The 18,602-nt window shown below is 42.8% G+C and overlaps 1 protein-coding gene across 17 annotated transcripts; it reads left to right on the top strand.

Annotated features, from left to right (window-relative positions):
• Positions 1-2,746: 2,746 nt before the first annotated feature.
• LOC125515714 lies at positions 2,747-11,474 on the top strand. Of its 17 annotated transcripts, none has more exons than XM_048681296.1 (18): positions 2,747-3,439; positions 4,689-4,763; positions 5,035-5,099; positions 5,335-5,390; positions 5,970-6,041; positions 6,116-6,211; positions 6,349-6,381; positions 6,926-6,988; positions 7,074-7,169; positions 7,254-7,334; positions 7,943-8,014; positions 8,091-8,186; positions 8,270-8,350; positions 8,942-9,013; positions 9,119-9,214; positions 9,300-9,380; positions 10,507-10,617; positions 10,689-11,474. In XM_048681296.1, the coding sequence occupies exons 4-18, from the start codon at positions 5,351-5,353 to the stop codon at positions 11,186-11,188; spliced, it is 1,590 nt and encodes a 529-aa protein (XP_048537253.1). In that variant the 5' UTR covers positions 2,747-3,439; positions 4,689-4,763; positions 5,035-5,099; positions 5,335-5,350; the 3' UTR covers positions 11,189-11,474. The 17 variants fall into 17 exon arrangements, with proteins under 17 accessions (XP_048537253.1, XP_048537190.1, XP_048537194.1 ...); XM_048681233.1 differs by lacking the exon at positions 5,035-5,099 and adding an exon at positions 4,315-4,508 and having other exon boundaries at positions 2,747-4,145; XM_048681237.1 differs by lacking the exon at positions 5,035-5,099 and adding an exon at positions 4,315-4,508 and having other exon boundaries at positions 2,747-4,199; positions 7,943-8,005.
• Positions 11,475-18,602: the final 7,128 nt, after the last annotated feature.

The following is an 18,602-nucleotide window of genomic DNA, read 5'->3' as shown; positions in this document are numbered from 1 at the left end:
AAGGGAGGGTGTTAGATGATACGGTTTAAACCTATTGTAATCTCAATTGTCTCCTATCTCTATTCCCTCTCGTAACTACCTCGTTCTCTCTTCTCTGTACGAGCTGTATCCTAGCGATCAGCCTTGCCTTGTACGCCACGAACAGGGGCTTTTCCTGTCGCACATAAATATACACCACGCGGCTTCTTACGAGGAGTAGGAACGCTTCCATCAAATTTTACAGGATCATCTATACAATCGGCCGTATTTGTTCGCTTTTCTGCTGTATTTTGATCTTTGTTTAGATGTGTTGAGTAAGAAGTGCAATGCAAGTTTGCACTTATGTGTGTAAAATGCTCGATTTGGGTTCATGGAAAGGAAATGTCAACTTGTCTACCTGAACTATGGGCGTCCTTTTACGGAAACGCTTCTATTCAGTGGGTTGATAATCGACATGGCACGGTGCGAGTAATGCTCACCCAAACCCATATCTGTCCCAATTGTTTTTCTTCTAAATTCATACTTGTACCCAGTGCCGGAGCTATAAAGAAAAAATTGGGCGGGCCAAGCTAATGAAGAGCACACAAAAATTGAACTGTATATACCATTTCAGTACGCATAGTGCATACTTTTGCTCTCATTGGCCACAAGATCAACAGATACTTTTGCTCTCATTGACTATAAGATCAGCAGATGTGCGACACGTACTAAATAGCATAAGCCAAATATGTGGGCGTAATCCTGGATCTCACTGCAAGAATTCAATACCTTTAAATAGTACATGTTCATTTGGTTGAAGTCCTTCATTTTGATTTGCTGCTGCTGTTGTTCCAATTCAACCAAGGGTAGAGGATGATTTGCTGGTGATGAAGGATCTTCCTCGAGTTCATTCACATCATATCTTTTCCTTGAGTTCATTTCGCAAAAAAAGCATCATATCTTTTCCTTTTAAAAACCAAATCAATTCCTCACTAGCTACCTTTGTCCATGACAGATGACACCTAAATTATAATTTATAAAGATCAGCTGACTGAACAAGTCTGTGCTACCAATTCCGCTCGTTGCTCTGCTTGCCTCCACTGCAGGCTCGCCACCGCTAGTGCCTCCACATCAGATGGGGGATGGATCGGGGATCTCCACACTGTGGAGTTGCCACTACCTGCCTAGCTCCGACTGCTTCCCTGACTGCTGGACCTCCGCCGTCGGCCGGTGCCGTGCTCTAGTACTGGACGAGGCGTAGAGAGAGAATAGGAGATGGATGCGAGACAAGCCTGGCTGTGTTCAGATGTGTGTGTGCTGGTCTTTTCTTCCTCTTCTTTTTTTTTTGCGGGTGGTGTGCTGGTCTAACGGACTGGACTATGGCTTGCCAAGTGCCAACTGGGTGTGCTGCATATGTATATAACTTATGTTTAGTGATTTGTTGGGCGGGTCACGGCACGGGTTTTGCCCGTGAGTAGCTCCGCCAGTGCTTGTACCTGCACCTCGGGTTTTATATTGTTCCCATACCCATACCCAGCCGTGGGTAATAACCAGGGTAAAAATATCCATCTCGATCACCTTTCAATTCACATTTTACCATGTATAAATCTCAGCATTTCAGTATATAAAACACAAAAATTTAGCATGTATATTTAGCATTTCAGCTGAGGCAAGATGAGGAGATGGGGTTTGTGTTCTATGAGTGTGACGACGCAATGGGTGGGTGAGGGGAGAGTATTTTGTGTGTGTGCTCTAGCTGTTAGGATAGGGTTTTTCATTTTTTACTGAATGACATAAGGGACCTACATGTTAGATGTGCTAATATACGGGTAGGCGGGTACACAAGTATAGGTATTGCCTTCCTATATCCATACTCGGCTTACCCGTTGGGTACATTTTTTGCCATTTACAGACCCATAGGTATTTAACTTTTCCAAATCCTTAACCTAATAGGAGTTTTACCCATCAAGATTGTGGGTAGCGGGTACTCATTGCCATGTCGAACTGACATTTCTGCGTGTGCCGCCTCCATGACCACGGTCAAATCTGCTTTTGATTGGATGGCTCTGAAGGAACATATTTTTTCATTGACGTGGACCAGTTTGATTTAAGAAAAAGCACCCTAATTGAAATCGCAAACCGATCAATACAACATTTGCAGTTTCAAACCTATAACTTCACATTTTCTTTTAAGCTCCTGAATTGCAAGCCACCAGACCTTACTTTCTGAAAAAAACATTGGAAGCAAAACATATATGAAGTTGTAATACTTTTGAGAGAGTTGTTTACCCAAAACCACCACACTTCGGACTAGGGTAACAACTTGGTACTCCCTCCTTCCATCTATATAGGGCCTAATGCTTTTTTCAAAGCCGCCTTTGACTATTGACAAGATTAATAGTACATGACATGCATAATGTAAAAATTATATCATTGAAATCTCCTTTCACATACGAATTTGATGTTATCCTTTGTGTAAGTTGCATATCATATATTATTACTCTAACATTTGGTCAAAGTTAACCTCAAAAAACGCATTAGGCCCTATATAGATGGAAGAAGGGAGTACCACATATGAGTCAGGGCACAAAAAAACACCGGTTCTATGCCTAATGCGTAACGCGAAGCACTGATGCTCGAATTTGGTTGCAATAACAGCAAAACCAACAGGTGGGGCCCGCCTGTCAGATTGACGTGGAGTGCCTATGTGGATAATTCGCTCAGTTGGCCCAATGCCCCACTTGTCAGCCTCTCTCTTCTTCCTCTCTCTTTCCCTCCAATCCACCAACCCCCACCACTTCCTTATCCTGCACCGCTGCCGGAGCCCAACCCCAGCGAGATACCCCATCACCAACGAGCTAACCCGTCGTCCCAGCAACCTAAAATCCGCCCCGCTGGACCTCGTGCCTCCATGGCCAGATGTCTCCCCGGACGAACGCATGCGTGCACTGCATCGGCCGTTGCCTGGCGGCGCGAGCAGTGACTGGCGGCGCGAGTTGGCAGTGAAATTGCGAGCAGTGGCGGGCGGCGCCTGGCTGGCGGCAAACCAGAAGCATGGGGCCGCCCCTAGGCGTCTCTTGCGCGGGCACATGCTAATTAATGGAGGCGGTTGCGGCGTCAGGCCCCATGGGCGCCATGATGGAGCACGTGTCGGCGGCGCTGGAGCTGTTGTACCCGGTGGCGGGCGGCGATGCCCAGGGAGGCCCTGGCCGCGCGCCATGGAGGGCATGTCCTGCGGCGGCCGCAAGTCTGCCATCGGCGTCCCCTGCGCTTGAGCCCACCATCGCCTTCATAGCCAAAGAATACCACCATGGGTGTCGCCTGAGCTTCTCCTTGCTGCAGCTGCATCGCGCGTTCCCCGGTGCACTGCTGCGCGACCTCACCTGATCCGGGCGCCGATGAAGATACGCCCATAGCGTGTTTGTTGAAATGCCCATAAGAAAATTGGAGAGAGAAAGAAGAAGACTCTAGTCATTGACAGGTGGGGCCCTCATCCAACTCAGTAAATTGTCCACACAAGCACGCCACGTCAGCCCGTCAGGTGGGACCTACCCGTCGGTTTTGCTTTTTTCCGACCAAATTAAACAATCAGTGCTCCGCGTTATTGATTAGGCACAGAGTTGGTGATTTTTTGTGCCCTGACTCAAATGTGATATCAAGTTGTTATCCTAACACCAAGTGTGGTGGTTTTAGATAAATAACTCCTTTTGAGACGAGAAGCTCGAAAACTACTCTCTTTGTCCCATAATATAAGCACGTATTTGACACTACTACACTAGTGTAGAAAGCGCTCTTATATTAGGAATATCGGGTCACGAAGAACAAGATTTTAAGTTTTACTCGTTTTACTTTTTTATTCTCTTTCAAATAGACAACCCTGTATTATTGGGCCCAAATCTTGTCCGTGGTGGTGGTATGTCCAGTCCCCACCAAAAGCACATAGGCCCCTTTCGACGCTCCTTCACAACCCACTGGGCCGCGTTTCCTTCCGGCGCCGCCAAAGCGTTTGGCGTCCAACCCACGCACGCGGCCCCGGCCGTCTCCGCCGTGCCTACGAAGAGATCGAAGAGGAAGAGGAAGCGGCGTCGCGGCGCACCCCGTTTTTCCATTCTCGGCTTCCTCGCCCACCGACCACCCCCGCCTCTCCTCCCTCAGCCTATGCGCCGCCCCACGCCGCCGCCATTGACGTAAGCCCCTCTCCTCCCTCAGCCTACGCGCCGCCCCACGCCGCCGCCATTGACGTAAGCCCCTCTCCTCCACCGTCGCGCTCCCGCTCCGCTGCTCCGTTCCCTTCCCTTCCCTTCTCCCGCGTAGTCACTTCCGGTTCTCTCTCTCCGCGCGCGCGCGCTCGTGCAGGCACAGATGATGGGCTCCTCGGGCTCCGGCAATGGCTCCCGCCACCTCGACCCGGGCCGCGTCCACGAGCTCGTCATGCGCCGCAAGCCGTACGACCTCCTCCACTACCTGAATTCCATACCCGGGGCGTCCGAGGACCCGCACTGCCGCCAGATCAAATACGTCGCGGAGACTCTCCTGCTGCTCATGCGAAGGTGCGGTCCTCGCCTCTCGGTGGCGTCTCGCTTCATGGATCCAGCTCTTGCTCTGGCCCATGCGACGCTCCTTCCCCCGCTTCCTCCCGGGGCTAGCCGCCACGATTCCTGCGCCTGCTTCTCGCGCTTCCTCTAGTAGTAGGACTACTAATTTGGTTGCGTTGTTTTCTCGTCCTCCAGAGGTTTGGTTCCCGGAGACAAGACGCTGATCGTGGATTGGGCCCGAAACGCATGGCTGAACGCGACCCAAAGCAGGTTGGTACTTGAAATCTCGCAGAGGCTCGTGCTCTTCCTCGTAATGCCGTGTTCCTAGTTTCCTACCATGTGTCGCCCGCTATCTGTTCGATGTTTGTACCCCGAGAAATGGTCCTAAGCATCTACGGTTAGTTCCATCTGGTCTCTGGTGCCGATTTGTTGCTTGCGTAATGAGCGATTCAGTGTAGTATAGCGCGTATAATAATACTACAATTTTGTTATTGGAATGGTGCTCAAGCACTTGATTGATTTCCTTTAATCTCCTGTGCAGAATTTCTGCTACTCGATAGAATGGTTATGGCAAATTCTGTTCAGTTTTGTTCTGTAACTTAAAAGGTTTGGCTTAGTCTCGTGTTACAAGATAAATCTTCTGTCGAATTCTTTCCGTGGAAGTTATTTATGTTGGCAAGGCACCATCTCATTCGGGAAAAATGAAACCATCTTCCGTTTTACAAAAGGATGCTACTTGTGTTGCTTCTTAAAATGTTGATATGCTATCTCAATTAGCTAGACATATAATGATTTGAGTTTATCTCTGCATATAAATTAAATGTTTGTTCTATTTTTGCAGACTTTTTTCATCCCAGATGGTTGGTGGTGGTCCATCCAATTTTACTTCAGATGCAGGTTCAGCACTATAACCTCTAGCATATCTTCTCTTGGTGTCACTGAGCATTTTGTTGAACGTCATTTACAGATTTACCTGAGGATTTTCCCTGTTATGAGTTTATAACTCATAGATGGCCGTTTTTATTGGCATTTTGTCAAGATTATTTTCACAGTACATTGTATATGTTGTGAACGTATGACTGTACATATACGATCAAGATGATTGCCACAAGGATTTTATTTTTCTACTGCCATGTTTATCCAAGATTGAACATGCAGGTTTTGGTTACATTATCTTTCAGGTAATTCATTATTTCTCAAAATCCTATCAACTACTGCAAGCTTTTCTGACAGGAGGAACGTTTGCCAAGAGAAATTACGTTAGCAACTTAGTGTATAGCTGCTTAGTTTATCAAGTTGCTCTGCAGTCAATATACACCTATGGATTATGGTAGATATACTCCTATACTTGCCGGCAAGATTTCTGTGTACTGCTACTTGTTCTTTATCTACTATTTACTCTCATAGTAAGTCACAAATAGATCAAGGTGAATGGTTGTATATCTATGGTGGATGATCTGTGTCATTCTTATACAGGTTATAATATGCATCCACACAATTCAAGTTCATATTCTGGAAGGATGTTGACCAATGAACCTGGCAGTAATGGTATAGCAAAATTCGGTGTTTCACTTCTATCCGAACTGTCTGTTTCTACTAACCATCATGGTACATGTGTGCAGACTTCAGACATGCTGCAATGCATAATCAATTATCTGCTTCTAACCCAAGGAATCATACTGCAACATTTCCTCCACAGCAAGCAAACTCAACTGATGGTCGGTAAATGTTCCATGTCTTCCTACTCTACAATTTTTCTCCCATAAGTATGTATTTAGAACGATCATCATTCATGTCTGATGTGTGGTGATGCTTGATGGAACCCCTGCTTTTAACTCCGGAACTCATGCTTCAGCATATGTTCCATTGCGGAATAATTCTAAGCTTGGTTAGTAACAATTCCCGATTCCTTACCCTGCATTGTTAATTACCATGTTTATTAATTGTCATGTCGCTCCTGCTTGACATGCCAATTCACAAAGAAAGAGCGAAAGCCTGATGACTTGTGCGCTTTGTCTGTTAACTTGAAAGTAATGCTAACAAGTTTCTTGCTTTTTACCATGGTGACTCACGAGTGTGCTGTCTTGATACAGCAAGGAAATATTTGTTCGCTACTTGTTCATTCATATAGGGTAACTGAAAGGATTGCGATGATTCAAGTTCAATTTTGGCAATGTAGTCTGGAACGTTTGGAATAAATAAGATGGAACTCCTATCAACTACTCCCAAAGTTTTCTGAAACAGGACGAATGATTCTTAATTGAAACTAAAAGTTAGCAACTTAGCATAGCTGCTCAGTTTACGAAGTTGACAAGGTTTCTGTGTACCACTCCTTGTCCTGCATCTAATATTTACTTTCGTAGTCAGTCGCAAATAGATTCAGGTAAACGGGTGTGTATCTTAGGTGGATGATCTGTGCTATTATTTTACAGGTCATGATATGCACCCACACAATTCAAGTTCATATTCTGGAAGGATGTCGACCAACGAACCTGGTAGTAATGGCACAGCTAAATTTGGTGTTTTACTTCTATTTATCTGAACTTTGTATTTCTACTAACAATCATCACACATGTGCAGGGCTCAGAGATACTGCAACGCATAATCAATTATCTGCTTCTTACTCACGGAATCATACTGCAACATTTCCTCAACTGCAATTAAACTCGAATGATGGTTAGTAAATGTTCCATGTTTGCTTACTTTATAATTTATCTTACATAAGTATGTACTGAGCTGATCATAATGTCTGATGTGTAGTGATGCTTGATGAAACATTTGCCTTTAACCCTGGAACTCATGCTTCAGCATATGTTCCATCAGGGGGTTATTACACACTTGGTTAGTAGTGTTTCTTGTTTTCTTACCCTCCCTGCATTCTTGATACATCAGTTAACATGTTATTAGTTTGTCATGCCACTCCTGCTTGACATGCAAATTCACAGAGAAAGGAAAATCCTGATGACTTTTGAACTTTGCTTGTTAACTTAAAATTAACGCCGACAAGTTTCTTGCTTTGTACCATGGTAAGTCACGAGTCTGTTGTCTTGATACAACGAGGAAATATTTGTTTGCTGCTTATTCCTTCATCTCTTATTACTGAAAGGATTGCCAGTGCATTAGCGATTCAAGTTTCAACTTTGCCAATGTAGTCTGGAATGTTTGAAATAAACAAGATGAACTCCTATCAACTACTCCAAGGTTTTCTGTAACAGGACAATCATTTGTTAATAGAAACTAAAGTTAGTAGCTTAGCATATCTGCTCAGTTTACCAAGTTGCTCTTCTGTCAATATACACCTATGGTAAATATACTCGTATACTTGTTGACAAGGTTTCTGTTTACCACTCCTTGTCCTGCATCTAATATTTACTTTCGTAGTCAGTTAAAAATAGATCCAGGTAAATGGGTGTATATCTATGGTGGATAATCTGCGATATTCTTTACAGGTCATAAGATGCACCCACAAAATTCAAATTCAAATTCTGGAAGGATGTTGACTAACAAACCTGGTAGTAATGGTATAGCTAAATTTGGTGTTTTACTTCTATCTATCCGAACTGTGTATTTCTACTAACAATCATCACATGTGTGCAGGGCTCAGAGATACTGCAACGCATAATCAATTATCTGCTTCTTACTCACGGAATCATACTGCAACATTTCCTCAACTGCAATTAAACTCGAATGATGGTTAGTAAAATGTTCCATGTTTGCTTACTTTATAACTTTTCTCATATAAGTATGTATTTGAGCTGATCAAGTCTGGTATGTAGTGATTCTTGATGAAACATCTACCTTTAACCCTGGAACTCATGCTTCAGAATATGTTCCATCACGAGGTTATTATACACTTGGTTAGTAGTGTTTCCTATTTTCTTACCCCTATCTTACCTGCATTCTTGATAGTTTGTCATGTCTCTCCTGCTTGACATGCCAATTCACAAAGAAAGAAAAATCCTTATGACTTGTGAGCTTTGCCTGTTAACTTAATTAATGCTGGGAAATTTCTTGCTTTGTACAATGGTAAGTCATGAGTCTGCTGTCTTCATACAATGAGGAAATATTTGTTTGCTGCTTATTCATTCATATCTTATTACTGAAAGGATTGCCAGTGTATTAGCGATTCAAGTTCCAGCTTTGGCAGTGTAGTCTGGAATGTTTGAAATTAACAAGATGAACTCCTATCAACTACTCCAAGGTTTTCTGAAACAGTAAGAACATTTGCTAACAGAAACTTAAGTTCAAAACTTAGCATAGCTGCTTAGTTACCAAGTTGCTCTGCAGTCAATATGCACCTATGTTAAATATTCATATACTTGTTGACAAGGTTTCTGTGTACTGCTCCTTACCCTTTTATGTGATATTCACTTTCGTGGTCAGTTACAAATTGATCAAGGTAAATGTATGTATATCTATGGTGGATGATCTGTGTCATTCTTTTACAGGTCATAATATGCACCCACACAATTCAAGTTCATATTCTGAAAGGATGTTGACCAACGAACCTTGTAGTAATGGTATTTCTAAGTTCGTTGTTTTACTTCTGTCCCCTATCCTCTATACCTCAAAAATAAAAACGTTGTATTTCTTCTAACCATCATGGCATCATAAAATGTGTGCAGAGGTCAGAGATGCTGTAATGCATAATCAGTTATCTGCTTCTAACTCAAGGAATTATACTGCAACTTTTCCTCCAGTGCAGGCAAACTCGAATGATGGTTAGTAAATGTTACATGTTTACTAACTCTACATTTTTTCTTACATAAGTATGCATTTGGACTGATCATCATGTCTGATTTGTAGTGCCACTTGATGAAACATCTGCTTTTAACTCCGGAACTCATGCTTCAGCATATGTTCCATTGCGGGATAATCCTACACTTGGTTAGTAACATTTCCTGTTTTCTTACCCTGAATCCGTGGTGCGTCACTTAACATGTTTATTAGTATGTCATGTCACTCCTGCTTGCATGCCAATTCACAAAAAATAAAGAAATCCCAATGACCTGTGAACCTGCCTGTTAACTTAAATTAGTGCTGACAAGTTTCTTGCTTTGTACCATGGTAAAGTCATGAGTCCACTGTCCTAATACAACGAGGAAATATTTGTTCACTAGTACTTGTTCATTAATATAATACTAATTGAAAAAAGAAAGTATAAAGAAATATTTGTTCACTACTTGTTCATTAATATTTGTTCACTACTTGTTCATTAATATTTGTTCACTACTCCTGCTAGACATGCCAATCACGAAAAACAAAGTATATTATTATTGAGAGATTGCCAGTGTATTCGTGATATGATTTTCTACTTCGGCAAGTAGTCTAGAATGTTTGGAAAATTGGAATTAATAAGATGGAACTTCTTGCTACTTTTCGATGATTTTACCATTTGCCCACTTAACTGACAGAGTCGATAAGCCACCGGGCATGTTTGCTTTATAATACAGTGAAATCTAGTGGTACATATATATAGATGCCTAGTTACCATCTAAATACTTCGTTCATCCTTTGCATGCATCTGTGCTTTGTTGCTCTAATTCAGACATGTTTATTTTGCACATATTATGAGTTTATGTTCAGAGATACAATATTTCTGTATTTTGTCTAGTTGAATATACACATTATGAAGCAACACTGGAATAGGGGTCCTATGAGGTCACCGCCTCACTGGCACAGAACCCAGTGAAAGTTTTTTCTAGTTCATTCTGAAAGATCATTTCTAGTCCACCTATGAGCAGATAGAATAAGCTATCACAGATTCTACCTTCTTTGCCACCTCTATCTTGTACTCCCCTCAAAAAACGTCTTACATTATGGGACGGAGGGAGTATATCCAAGTAGAGGTCGAAACTTGAAATAACTTCTGAGTAATTAATTGCATTTTTCCTTGATTTTTCATGCAATGCTATTTCAACGAGAAGGTGAAGCCAATTATATTGCAGCAATGTTTAGTAATATGCTTTGTCTAATGTTTTATGTGATGGTTCTTTCTCTGATGTTTTTCCAGCACAAGCATTCAATGAACTCTTGGATAATATTTTTTCGCCACAAAAGCATGGTACACGGACGGTCGGACCACTATGGCCGTGCCACCCTGGGTCAGAGCAGAAAAGAAAAGGTTAAAATCTTTATTGACACTTGTTGTTTCCAGAAGATTACATGTGCATCAACGTGTGTGTCATATTGCAGTGCTGCCCACAGTAGATATCAAAGGAAAGAGACCTGCATCGATGAAGGTGACGACGCTGAGGTTGAACGTTGCTTCTTTGGTTGCAGAGGATGGAATTAATAGTGCTGCAGGGGTGTTGATTAGGAATGGCAGCACGGCACAATTCGTCGGTGCATCATGCTTTAGTCCGATACTACGCAGGGAGCCAGCTCTTCTGCTTGCAGCTGCTTGTTGCAAAGGGATCAAAATCGCTCTGTCCTATCAACCAGCTAGTATCACGCTGGAGTCCCATCTGCTCCCTCTGCTCAACCCGCTATACGCCTCTTCGGATCAACCGCCAGATGTAGTGCAGCTGAAAGAATTCCTGAGCCAGGGATACCCACATTTCGTAGTCCGGGACATTCCAGAAGAATCCAATCGTGCTGCTTGTGAGTTGGCTCTCAATGTTTTGCACCTACGGGAGTCCTATATGTTCTTCAATGATCCGCCAGAATGGCTTGTCCCTTACCTAGATCAGTGAGCTTAAATACTCTTTGAGTTTGAAAACGATTCACCGGCTACTCAGTAGAAAGCTTCATGGTGTAGGTAAATGGCAGGTGCAAGCTTTCATCTTGAGTGTAGTACTGTAGATTAGATATAGTGAAGTTGAAGCACACATACAGTAACGACGTTCTTTCAACATCTCACATACATGGATAGTGTCTTGTCTGTCTTCTTGCTGTACTTGTGCACCCAGTTGTGATAGGTTGTGATGTAAACCTGGATAGACCATATACTGATGAATAGAAATGATTACAGTTGTTCTTTGGTGGTTGTTCACTTACTCTATCGATCAGTGTCCTGCTTTTCCTACAACATCTTTCATGATTCTACTCCCTCCGTCCCATAATATAAGAGCGTTTTTGACACTACACTAGTGTCAAAAACGTTCTTATATTATGGTACGGTGGGAGTATGTTTCTTTGGTAATTTGTATTACAAATGTCATGCTACATTTATATAGTCTGATATATTAGTACTAGTGTTTAGAAAGCCTGTGCTGTGCTGGAGACATTTTGTGCCGTATAGTACAACTTGCCCTCTGTACTGGGAATTCCCTATACATACATAATTTCTTTCTTTCTATACAAGTATCTGCTTCAGGTTATTTGGAATGTAAACCTCGAATAGTTGAATGTAGCTTCCTGAATATGTGTCGCAAACATAGGGCAATTGTTTTGGATTGCTCCTTAGAGTTGTGAGATTAAACTATATCCTTAGCATGTGTGTTGTTTTTGCTCCATTGTTGTCTATCTGCCGGGCACTGTAGATGCAAACGTGACGATGAGTCTGTCCTGGCACACAAGGAGAGCCGGTGTCCAAATTGGAGTTTCTTAGAGCATCTCTAGTTCATCCTCCATAACTTTAATTCTCCATTCTATCCCCTATCCCTTTTTTGTGGAATTAAACCTTCATCTTCTTGCCTTTCTCCCGAAACTTAATCCCCCCAAAAATTCTTTTCCTTCAAAAGTTTGCGTACAAACTTTATTATTCGAACATATGCTTTCATAACATATTAATTTGAGACTTAATCTAGGATACACATAAAATTCGTCGTTGCACAATAAGAACTGTTGTTGCTGATCTAGGGTACATATTACTAAGAACATAGACTACAACCATGGAAGGCGAGGACACAAAACATAGGGTTCTCAAGCTGCGTCACGATCATCAGGATCAACGCACCCTCCCCCCCCCCCCCCCCCCCCCCCCCCCCCCCCACACCCCCACCATTAGCGCCTAGAGAGTCGGCAAGTGGGTTGCGGACCTGGCTGGGCCAGAGGAAGAAGCCGTGGAGGGAGCACCGGCGAAGTCATACATTACCCCCTGGATGCCCATGTGATGGGAAGTAGCCCAAATCAATACCACATCCAACATCTCGAAATCTAAAATCCATAACGAAGACACCGCGAGCAATCAAGACGACGACTACATGAAGGAAAATGACATCCTGACGTTGTCGCCATCTGATCCGAAGAACTGAACCTAAGGCTTTCCCTAGTGCTCAAAGAGGGGCACAGATAGAGGCCATAACAACGCCTTCATGAAGGAAGGCGACACCCGCAGGTGTCGATGCTGCCAGCATTGGCAAACCGAGCAGGATTTAGCCCTGGCATATGTCTGAGCAACCTCAAAACCAACAGATTAGTATCCAAAGACGAGGAAATCAGTCTACCACTGCAAGAAGGAGAGTTGCGCCCGCCACCGAAGATAAAGGTGGCAACGGGCGCCGCCAGACGCGCGAACTTTGGTGCTAGCGGAGAAGCACAAGGCATCAGTGTGGAGGAGGTTGGAAACATGGCGGGGCGAAGAGGGCGGCACAGGGGATGCGACGGCGATCGGTGATGCCAACAAGCCAAGATCTGGGGACGCACATCCGAACCGTTGGGGCGAACCTATGAGGACGCCGGCGAGCGAAGGAAGCTGGAGGGGAACGCAGCTTGCCGAGCATCGGACCAGAGCCGCACCAGCAAAGGACGTCGACTAGCCACAGACACCGGAGGAGACGTAGACCGCACTGGGCAGCAACACATCCCTGCGCCTCAAGGCCTCGAAGCCCAGATCTAGCCCATCCACCGTAATTCATAAACCACCGGAGAGGTAAGTTTTAGGGATCAAAAACTATGTTTTGAGGAAGGTAAACGTTTCCGATCGGTACGCCGGCCGAACGTTCGACCGGACGTGCGCTACGCGTAGATCCTACGGAATGAGCGCGTCAGATCAAGGTGATAGAGGCAAAGGTGTCCCGATGTTTCAATGAGATGGTGGCTATCGTTTCTGTGGGAGTCGACCTTGACGATCCGACTACGAACGTGCGAGACGTCGCGCCTTAGCAATCGCTAAACCAACTTCCGAGGGGTTATTGACCACGCCGGAGCACGATCAACCTGACCACGAGGGTCTGTTTCCTGCAAGCAAACGAAGAACAAGCAAGAAACTGAGATTGCAATCTGGATATTGCGAATATAGGATGAAAACTTTATTGATCAAGGTGGGGTTCTGTGACGTCTTGGTCTGGTCGTTGGACACAAACGAAGTACGAGAAGTTGCAGCTATGGCGAACTTTTAATCTAAACAAAACCCAAAGTCTAAACGACGCCCTAAGGGCTGTATATATGGAGGAAGAGGGGGGGGGGCAATTTCGTGGCCCTTGAGGGTGGGGTCCGAAACCAACCCTAACTCTTGTTTCCCCACACATACGGACTCTAAAAATAACCTATACTTAAGTATTTCGAAATTACATGGGCCTGCCCCAATAATAAGGTGACGCAGCACCTAGAATAGCCTATGGACGAATATTATGAAGTGGCATCTTGTATATTTCGTCCAAGGCTTCATGCACTCTTTATGGTGGCTTCAAAGTCCTGAAATCATCACTAGTAACTCCGTTCTTGATCCTCTTGCGCATGCCATCAACTCCATGCGTGTTCTTGCTCCAATGTTCATCCTTCTCCAAGCTAGGCCCTTCATTTGTAAGCAAAACAAATGTATCCAATTTAGGCAGCATCATATTCTCATGAACATTAAAATCATTACCAAGAAACGAAAGTACCTGGTAATTTAATTGGCGTGCGCGAGCTCTAGTAATTGGTCCAGTATATGTAACAGTAGGGGATGTGGATGTAACAATGGTATTGATGTCCTCATCATCCTCCCCTTCTTGAAATGAAGTCGTCCTCGACGGAAGCTCATCTTCCTCACCCAAATAAGGCTTCAAATCTGCAATGTTAAAAGTGGGACTAACCCCAAAATCTGCAGGTAGCTCAAGTTTATATGCATTATCATTTATTTTCTCTAACACCTTAAAAGGACCATCAGCACGTGGCATTAGCTTTGATTTGCGCAAATTAGGAAATCTATCTTTACGCAAATGTAACCAAACAAGATCTCCAGGTGCAAACACAACATGTTTTCTACCCTTATCTCCAGCAAGTTTATATTTAGCGTTCATACGCTCAATGTTTTCCTTAGTTAACTCATGCATTTTTAAAATCAATTCAGAATGTTCTTTAGCATCAAAATTAACCTTCTCCGAAGATGGAAGAGGCAACAAATCAATAGGTGCACAAGGTAGGAAACCATACACAATTTCAAAAGGGCACATCTTAGTAGTAGAATGCAATGAACGATTATAAGCAAATTCAATATGAGGCAAGCATTCTTCCCACATTTTCTTATTATTCTTCAAAACAGCCCTAAGCAGAGTAGACAATGTTCTATTGACTACTTCAGTTTGTCCATCAGTTTGGGGGTGACAAGTAGTACTAAAAAGCAGTTTAGTCCCTAACTTAGCCCATAAACATCTCCAAAAGTGGCTAAGAAATTTAGTATCACGATCTGAAACAATAGTATTTGGCACACCATGCAAGCGAATAATTTCACGAAAGAACAAATCAGCAACATTAACAACATCATCGCTTTTATGACATGGTATAAAGTGTGCCATTTTCGAGAATCTATTCACGACAACAAATATGCTATCCCTCCCCTTCTTTGTTCGAGGTAAACCTAAAACAGAGTCCATAGATATATCCTCCCAAGAAACACTAGGTACAAGCAAAGGCATATATAAACCATGAGGATTGAGTCGTGACTTAGCTTTTTGACATGTAGTGCAGCGAGCAACAAAACGCTCAACATCCCGTCTCATCTTTGGCCAAAAGAAATGTGTAGCAAGTACGTCCTCTGTCTTCTTCACGCCAGAGTGTCCCATTAGTCCTCCTCCATGCGCCTCCTGCAACAACGAAAGACGAACGGAGCTAGCTGGAATGCATAGCTTGTTAGAACAAAACACAAATCCATTATTAACAACGAACTTGTTCCACGTTCTACCTTCTTTACAATTCTGCAATACATCTTGAAATTCAGCATCATGCACATATTCATCTTTGATGGTCTCCAAACCAAATATTTTAAAGTCAAGTTGTGAAAGCATAGTATAACGATGAGACAATGCATCAGCAATAACATTTTCTTTACCCTTCTTGTGTTTAATGACATAAGGGAAATTCTCAATGAATTCAACCCATTTAGCATGTCTATGGTTCAGTTTTGCTTGACTTTTAATGTGTTTCAAAGATTCATGATCAAAATGTATAACAAATTCTTTGGGCCATAAATAATGTTACCATGTTTCTAAAGTCCGAATAAGATCATATAATTCTTTATCATAAGTAGAATAGTTTAGACTAGGCCCACTCAATTTTTCAGAAAAGTATGCAACAGGTTTGCCGTCTTGTAATAACACACCTCCTAATCTAATTCCACTAGCATTCAAGCTCAAAAGTCTTATTAAAATCAGGAAGTTGGAGTAAAGGAGCATGTGTCAACTTATCTTTCAATACCGTGAAGGCTTCTTCCTGTGCGGTACCCCAAACAAAAGGCACATCCTTGTTTGTAAGCTCGTTGAGAGGTGCAGCAATGGTGCTGAAATCTCTCACAAAACGCCTATAGAAACCAGCGAGGCCAAGGAAACTCCTCACTTGTGTGACCGTTTTGGGCTGCGGCCAACTCTCAATAACTTCAATCTTGACTTTATCAACTTCAATTCCCTGTGGAGTAACAACATAGCCAAGAAAAGATACTCGGTCGGTGCAAAAGGTGCACTTCCCAAGGTTACCAAACAAACGTGCATCACGTAGAGCGATAAAAACAGCACGTAAATGTTCCAAATGTTCTTCCAAAGATTTGCTATAAATCAGTATATCATCAAAATAGACTACCACAAATCATCCAATGAAAGCACATAAAACTTCATTCATTAGTCTCATAAAAGTACTAGGCGCATTAGTTAACCCAAAAGGCATGAATAACCACTCATATAAACCAAACTTAGTTTTAAATGCTGTTTTCCATTCATCTTCCAATTTCATACGAATTTGATGGTATCCACTACGCAAATCAACTTTGGAGAATATTGTAGAGCCACTCAATTCATCAAGCATATCATCAAGCCTAGGAATAGGATGACGATAACGAATAGTAATATTATTAATGCCTCTACAATCAACACACATACGCGACGTACCATCCTTTTTAGGCACTAGTATAATAGGAACAACACAAGGACTAAGAGATTCGCGTATATAACCTTTGTCGAGCAGCTCCTGTACTTGACGCATAATCTCCTTCGTCTCCTCTGGATTGGTATGGTATGGTGCACGGTTGGGTAGCGAAGCACCGGGAATTAAGTCAATTTGATGCTCAATCCCTCGAATAGGTGGTAATCCCGGTGGCACGTCTTGTGGAAAGACGTCAGCGAACTCCTGCAAAATGTTAGTGACAGCAGGGGGCAAAGAGGAAGGCACGTCCTCGAATGAATAATGCCTCTTTGCACACAAAAGCATAGCAAACAGATTTGCTAAAATCTAGCTCATCAATATCAGATTTGGTGGCAAGTAAACATGCACTTTTCAATTTAATTTCAGAAACAACAGTAGATGACTTATTATTAGGCTTCATTTGGTGCTCAAATTCTTTTGCCACAATCTGATTTTCACTCTTATTTGTCTCCTGTTTTGCTTTATTAGCTCTATTAATATCATCTTTCAAAATGGAATCAGGAGTCATAGGAAGCAAAGTAATATTTTTATCGTTATAAACAAGAGTATACTGATTGTTTCTACCATGGTGTACAAAATTTTTATCAAATTTCTATGGTCTACCAAGTAATAAGGAACATGCTTGCATAGGTACCACATCACAATCAACATAATCAGCATATGTAGAGATACTAAAATGCACTCGAACAATACGTGTTACCTTAACCTTGCCGCTGTTGTTGAACCATTGGATGTAGTAAGGATGTGGATGTGGTCTTGTGGTGAGAGATAGCTTCTCCACCATCTCCATGCTAGCCAAGTTGTTGCAACTCCCTCCATCTATGATCACGCGAACAGAACGTTCCTTCACAACTCCCTTGGTATGGAACAAATTATGCCTATGATTTTGCTCAGCTTGTGTAACCTGCACACTCAAAACACGTTGAGCAACTAAACATTCATACCTGTCAGCATCTTCAGGAGCCATGTATTGCGTCTCATGATCAGAATCGTCTCCACCGTGTTCGTCACGTGTAATAAGAGCCAAAGTCTCCTCATCATAGTCACTAGCGGACTCATACCCACCATCCTCAGTAACAATCATCACACGCTTAGATGGGCATTCTCTCGCATAATGACCTCCACCCTTGCAACGTCGACAAATAATATCATGTGTTTGCCCTGTTGATGCCATGGATGAAGAAGAGCTCTTTGCAGGCCCAGAAGGTGTGCTCTTGGCAGATAGTGGTGATTGTGCCTGCTTTATTGTATCACGGTTGGAGGTGGCAGACGACGGAGGTGCTGGTGTAGCAGAACGTGTGGAAGTAGATGATGCACGTGGTGTCCAGGATGAAGGTCGACCTGCAGAAAAGTTAGTACGCGCCAATGCCTATCGATCCTGCACTTCACGTTCAGCTTTACAAGCAAGATGGAATAAACGAGTGATATTAGTATACTCCTTATACTCTAGAATGGTCTGAATCTCTCTATTTAATCCACCCATAAAACATGCAAGCATAGCTTCATTATCCTCAACAATACCACATCTAATCATGCCAGTTTGCAATTCCTGATAATATTCCTCTACAGAATTTTTTCCTTGTCTTAATCGCTACAATTTTTGAAGTAATTCATGTTGATAATATGGTGGAACCCAACGAGTACGCATAGCAGTTTTCAAAGCAGCCCAAGTAGCTGGAATAGGATATAATCTACAATGCTCAGACCACCAAACACATGCAAAACTAGTGAATGCACAAACAGCAGCAGGAACACGTCTCTCCTCGGGATATTGTAAACATGTAAATCGTTGTTCAGTTTCTAACTCCCAAGTAAGATATATATCAGGAACAT

Source organism: Triticum urartu, chromosome 1 (assembly GCF_003073215.2).
Source record: "Triticum urartu cultivar G1812 chromosome 1, Tu2.1, whole genome shotgun sequence".
Classification (NCBI taxonomy): domain Eukaryota; kingdom Viridiplantae; phylum Streptophyta; class Magnoliopsida; order Poales; family Poaceae; genus Triticum; species Triticum urartu.
This window is presented reverse-complemented; position numbering and strand designations above follow the sequence as displayed.

Excerpts from the sequence above, each read along its gene's own strand:
- LOC125515714 (XM_048681233.1), top strand. The coding sequence starts at position 4,321 with ATGATGGGCTCCTCGGGCTCCGGCAATGGCTCCCGCCACCTCGACCCG. Across the intron at positions 7,170-7,253 it reads GCAATTAAACTCGAATGATG|TGATGCTTGATGAAACATTT; the intron begins GTTAGTAAATGT and ends TCTGATGTGTAG. Across the intron at positions 7,335-7,942 it reads AGGGGGTTATTACACACTTG|GTCATAAGATGCACCCACAA; the intron begins GTTAGTAGTGTT and ends TATTCTTTACAG.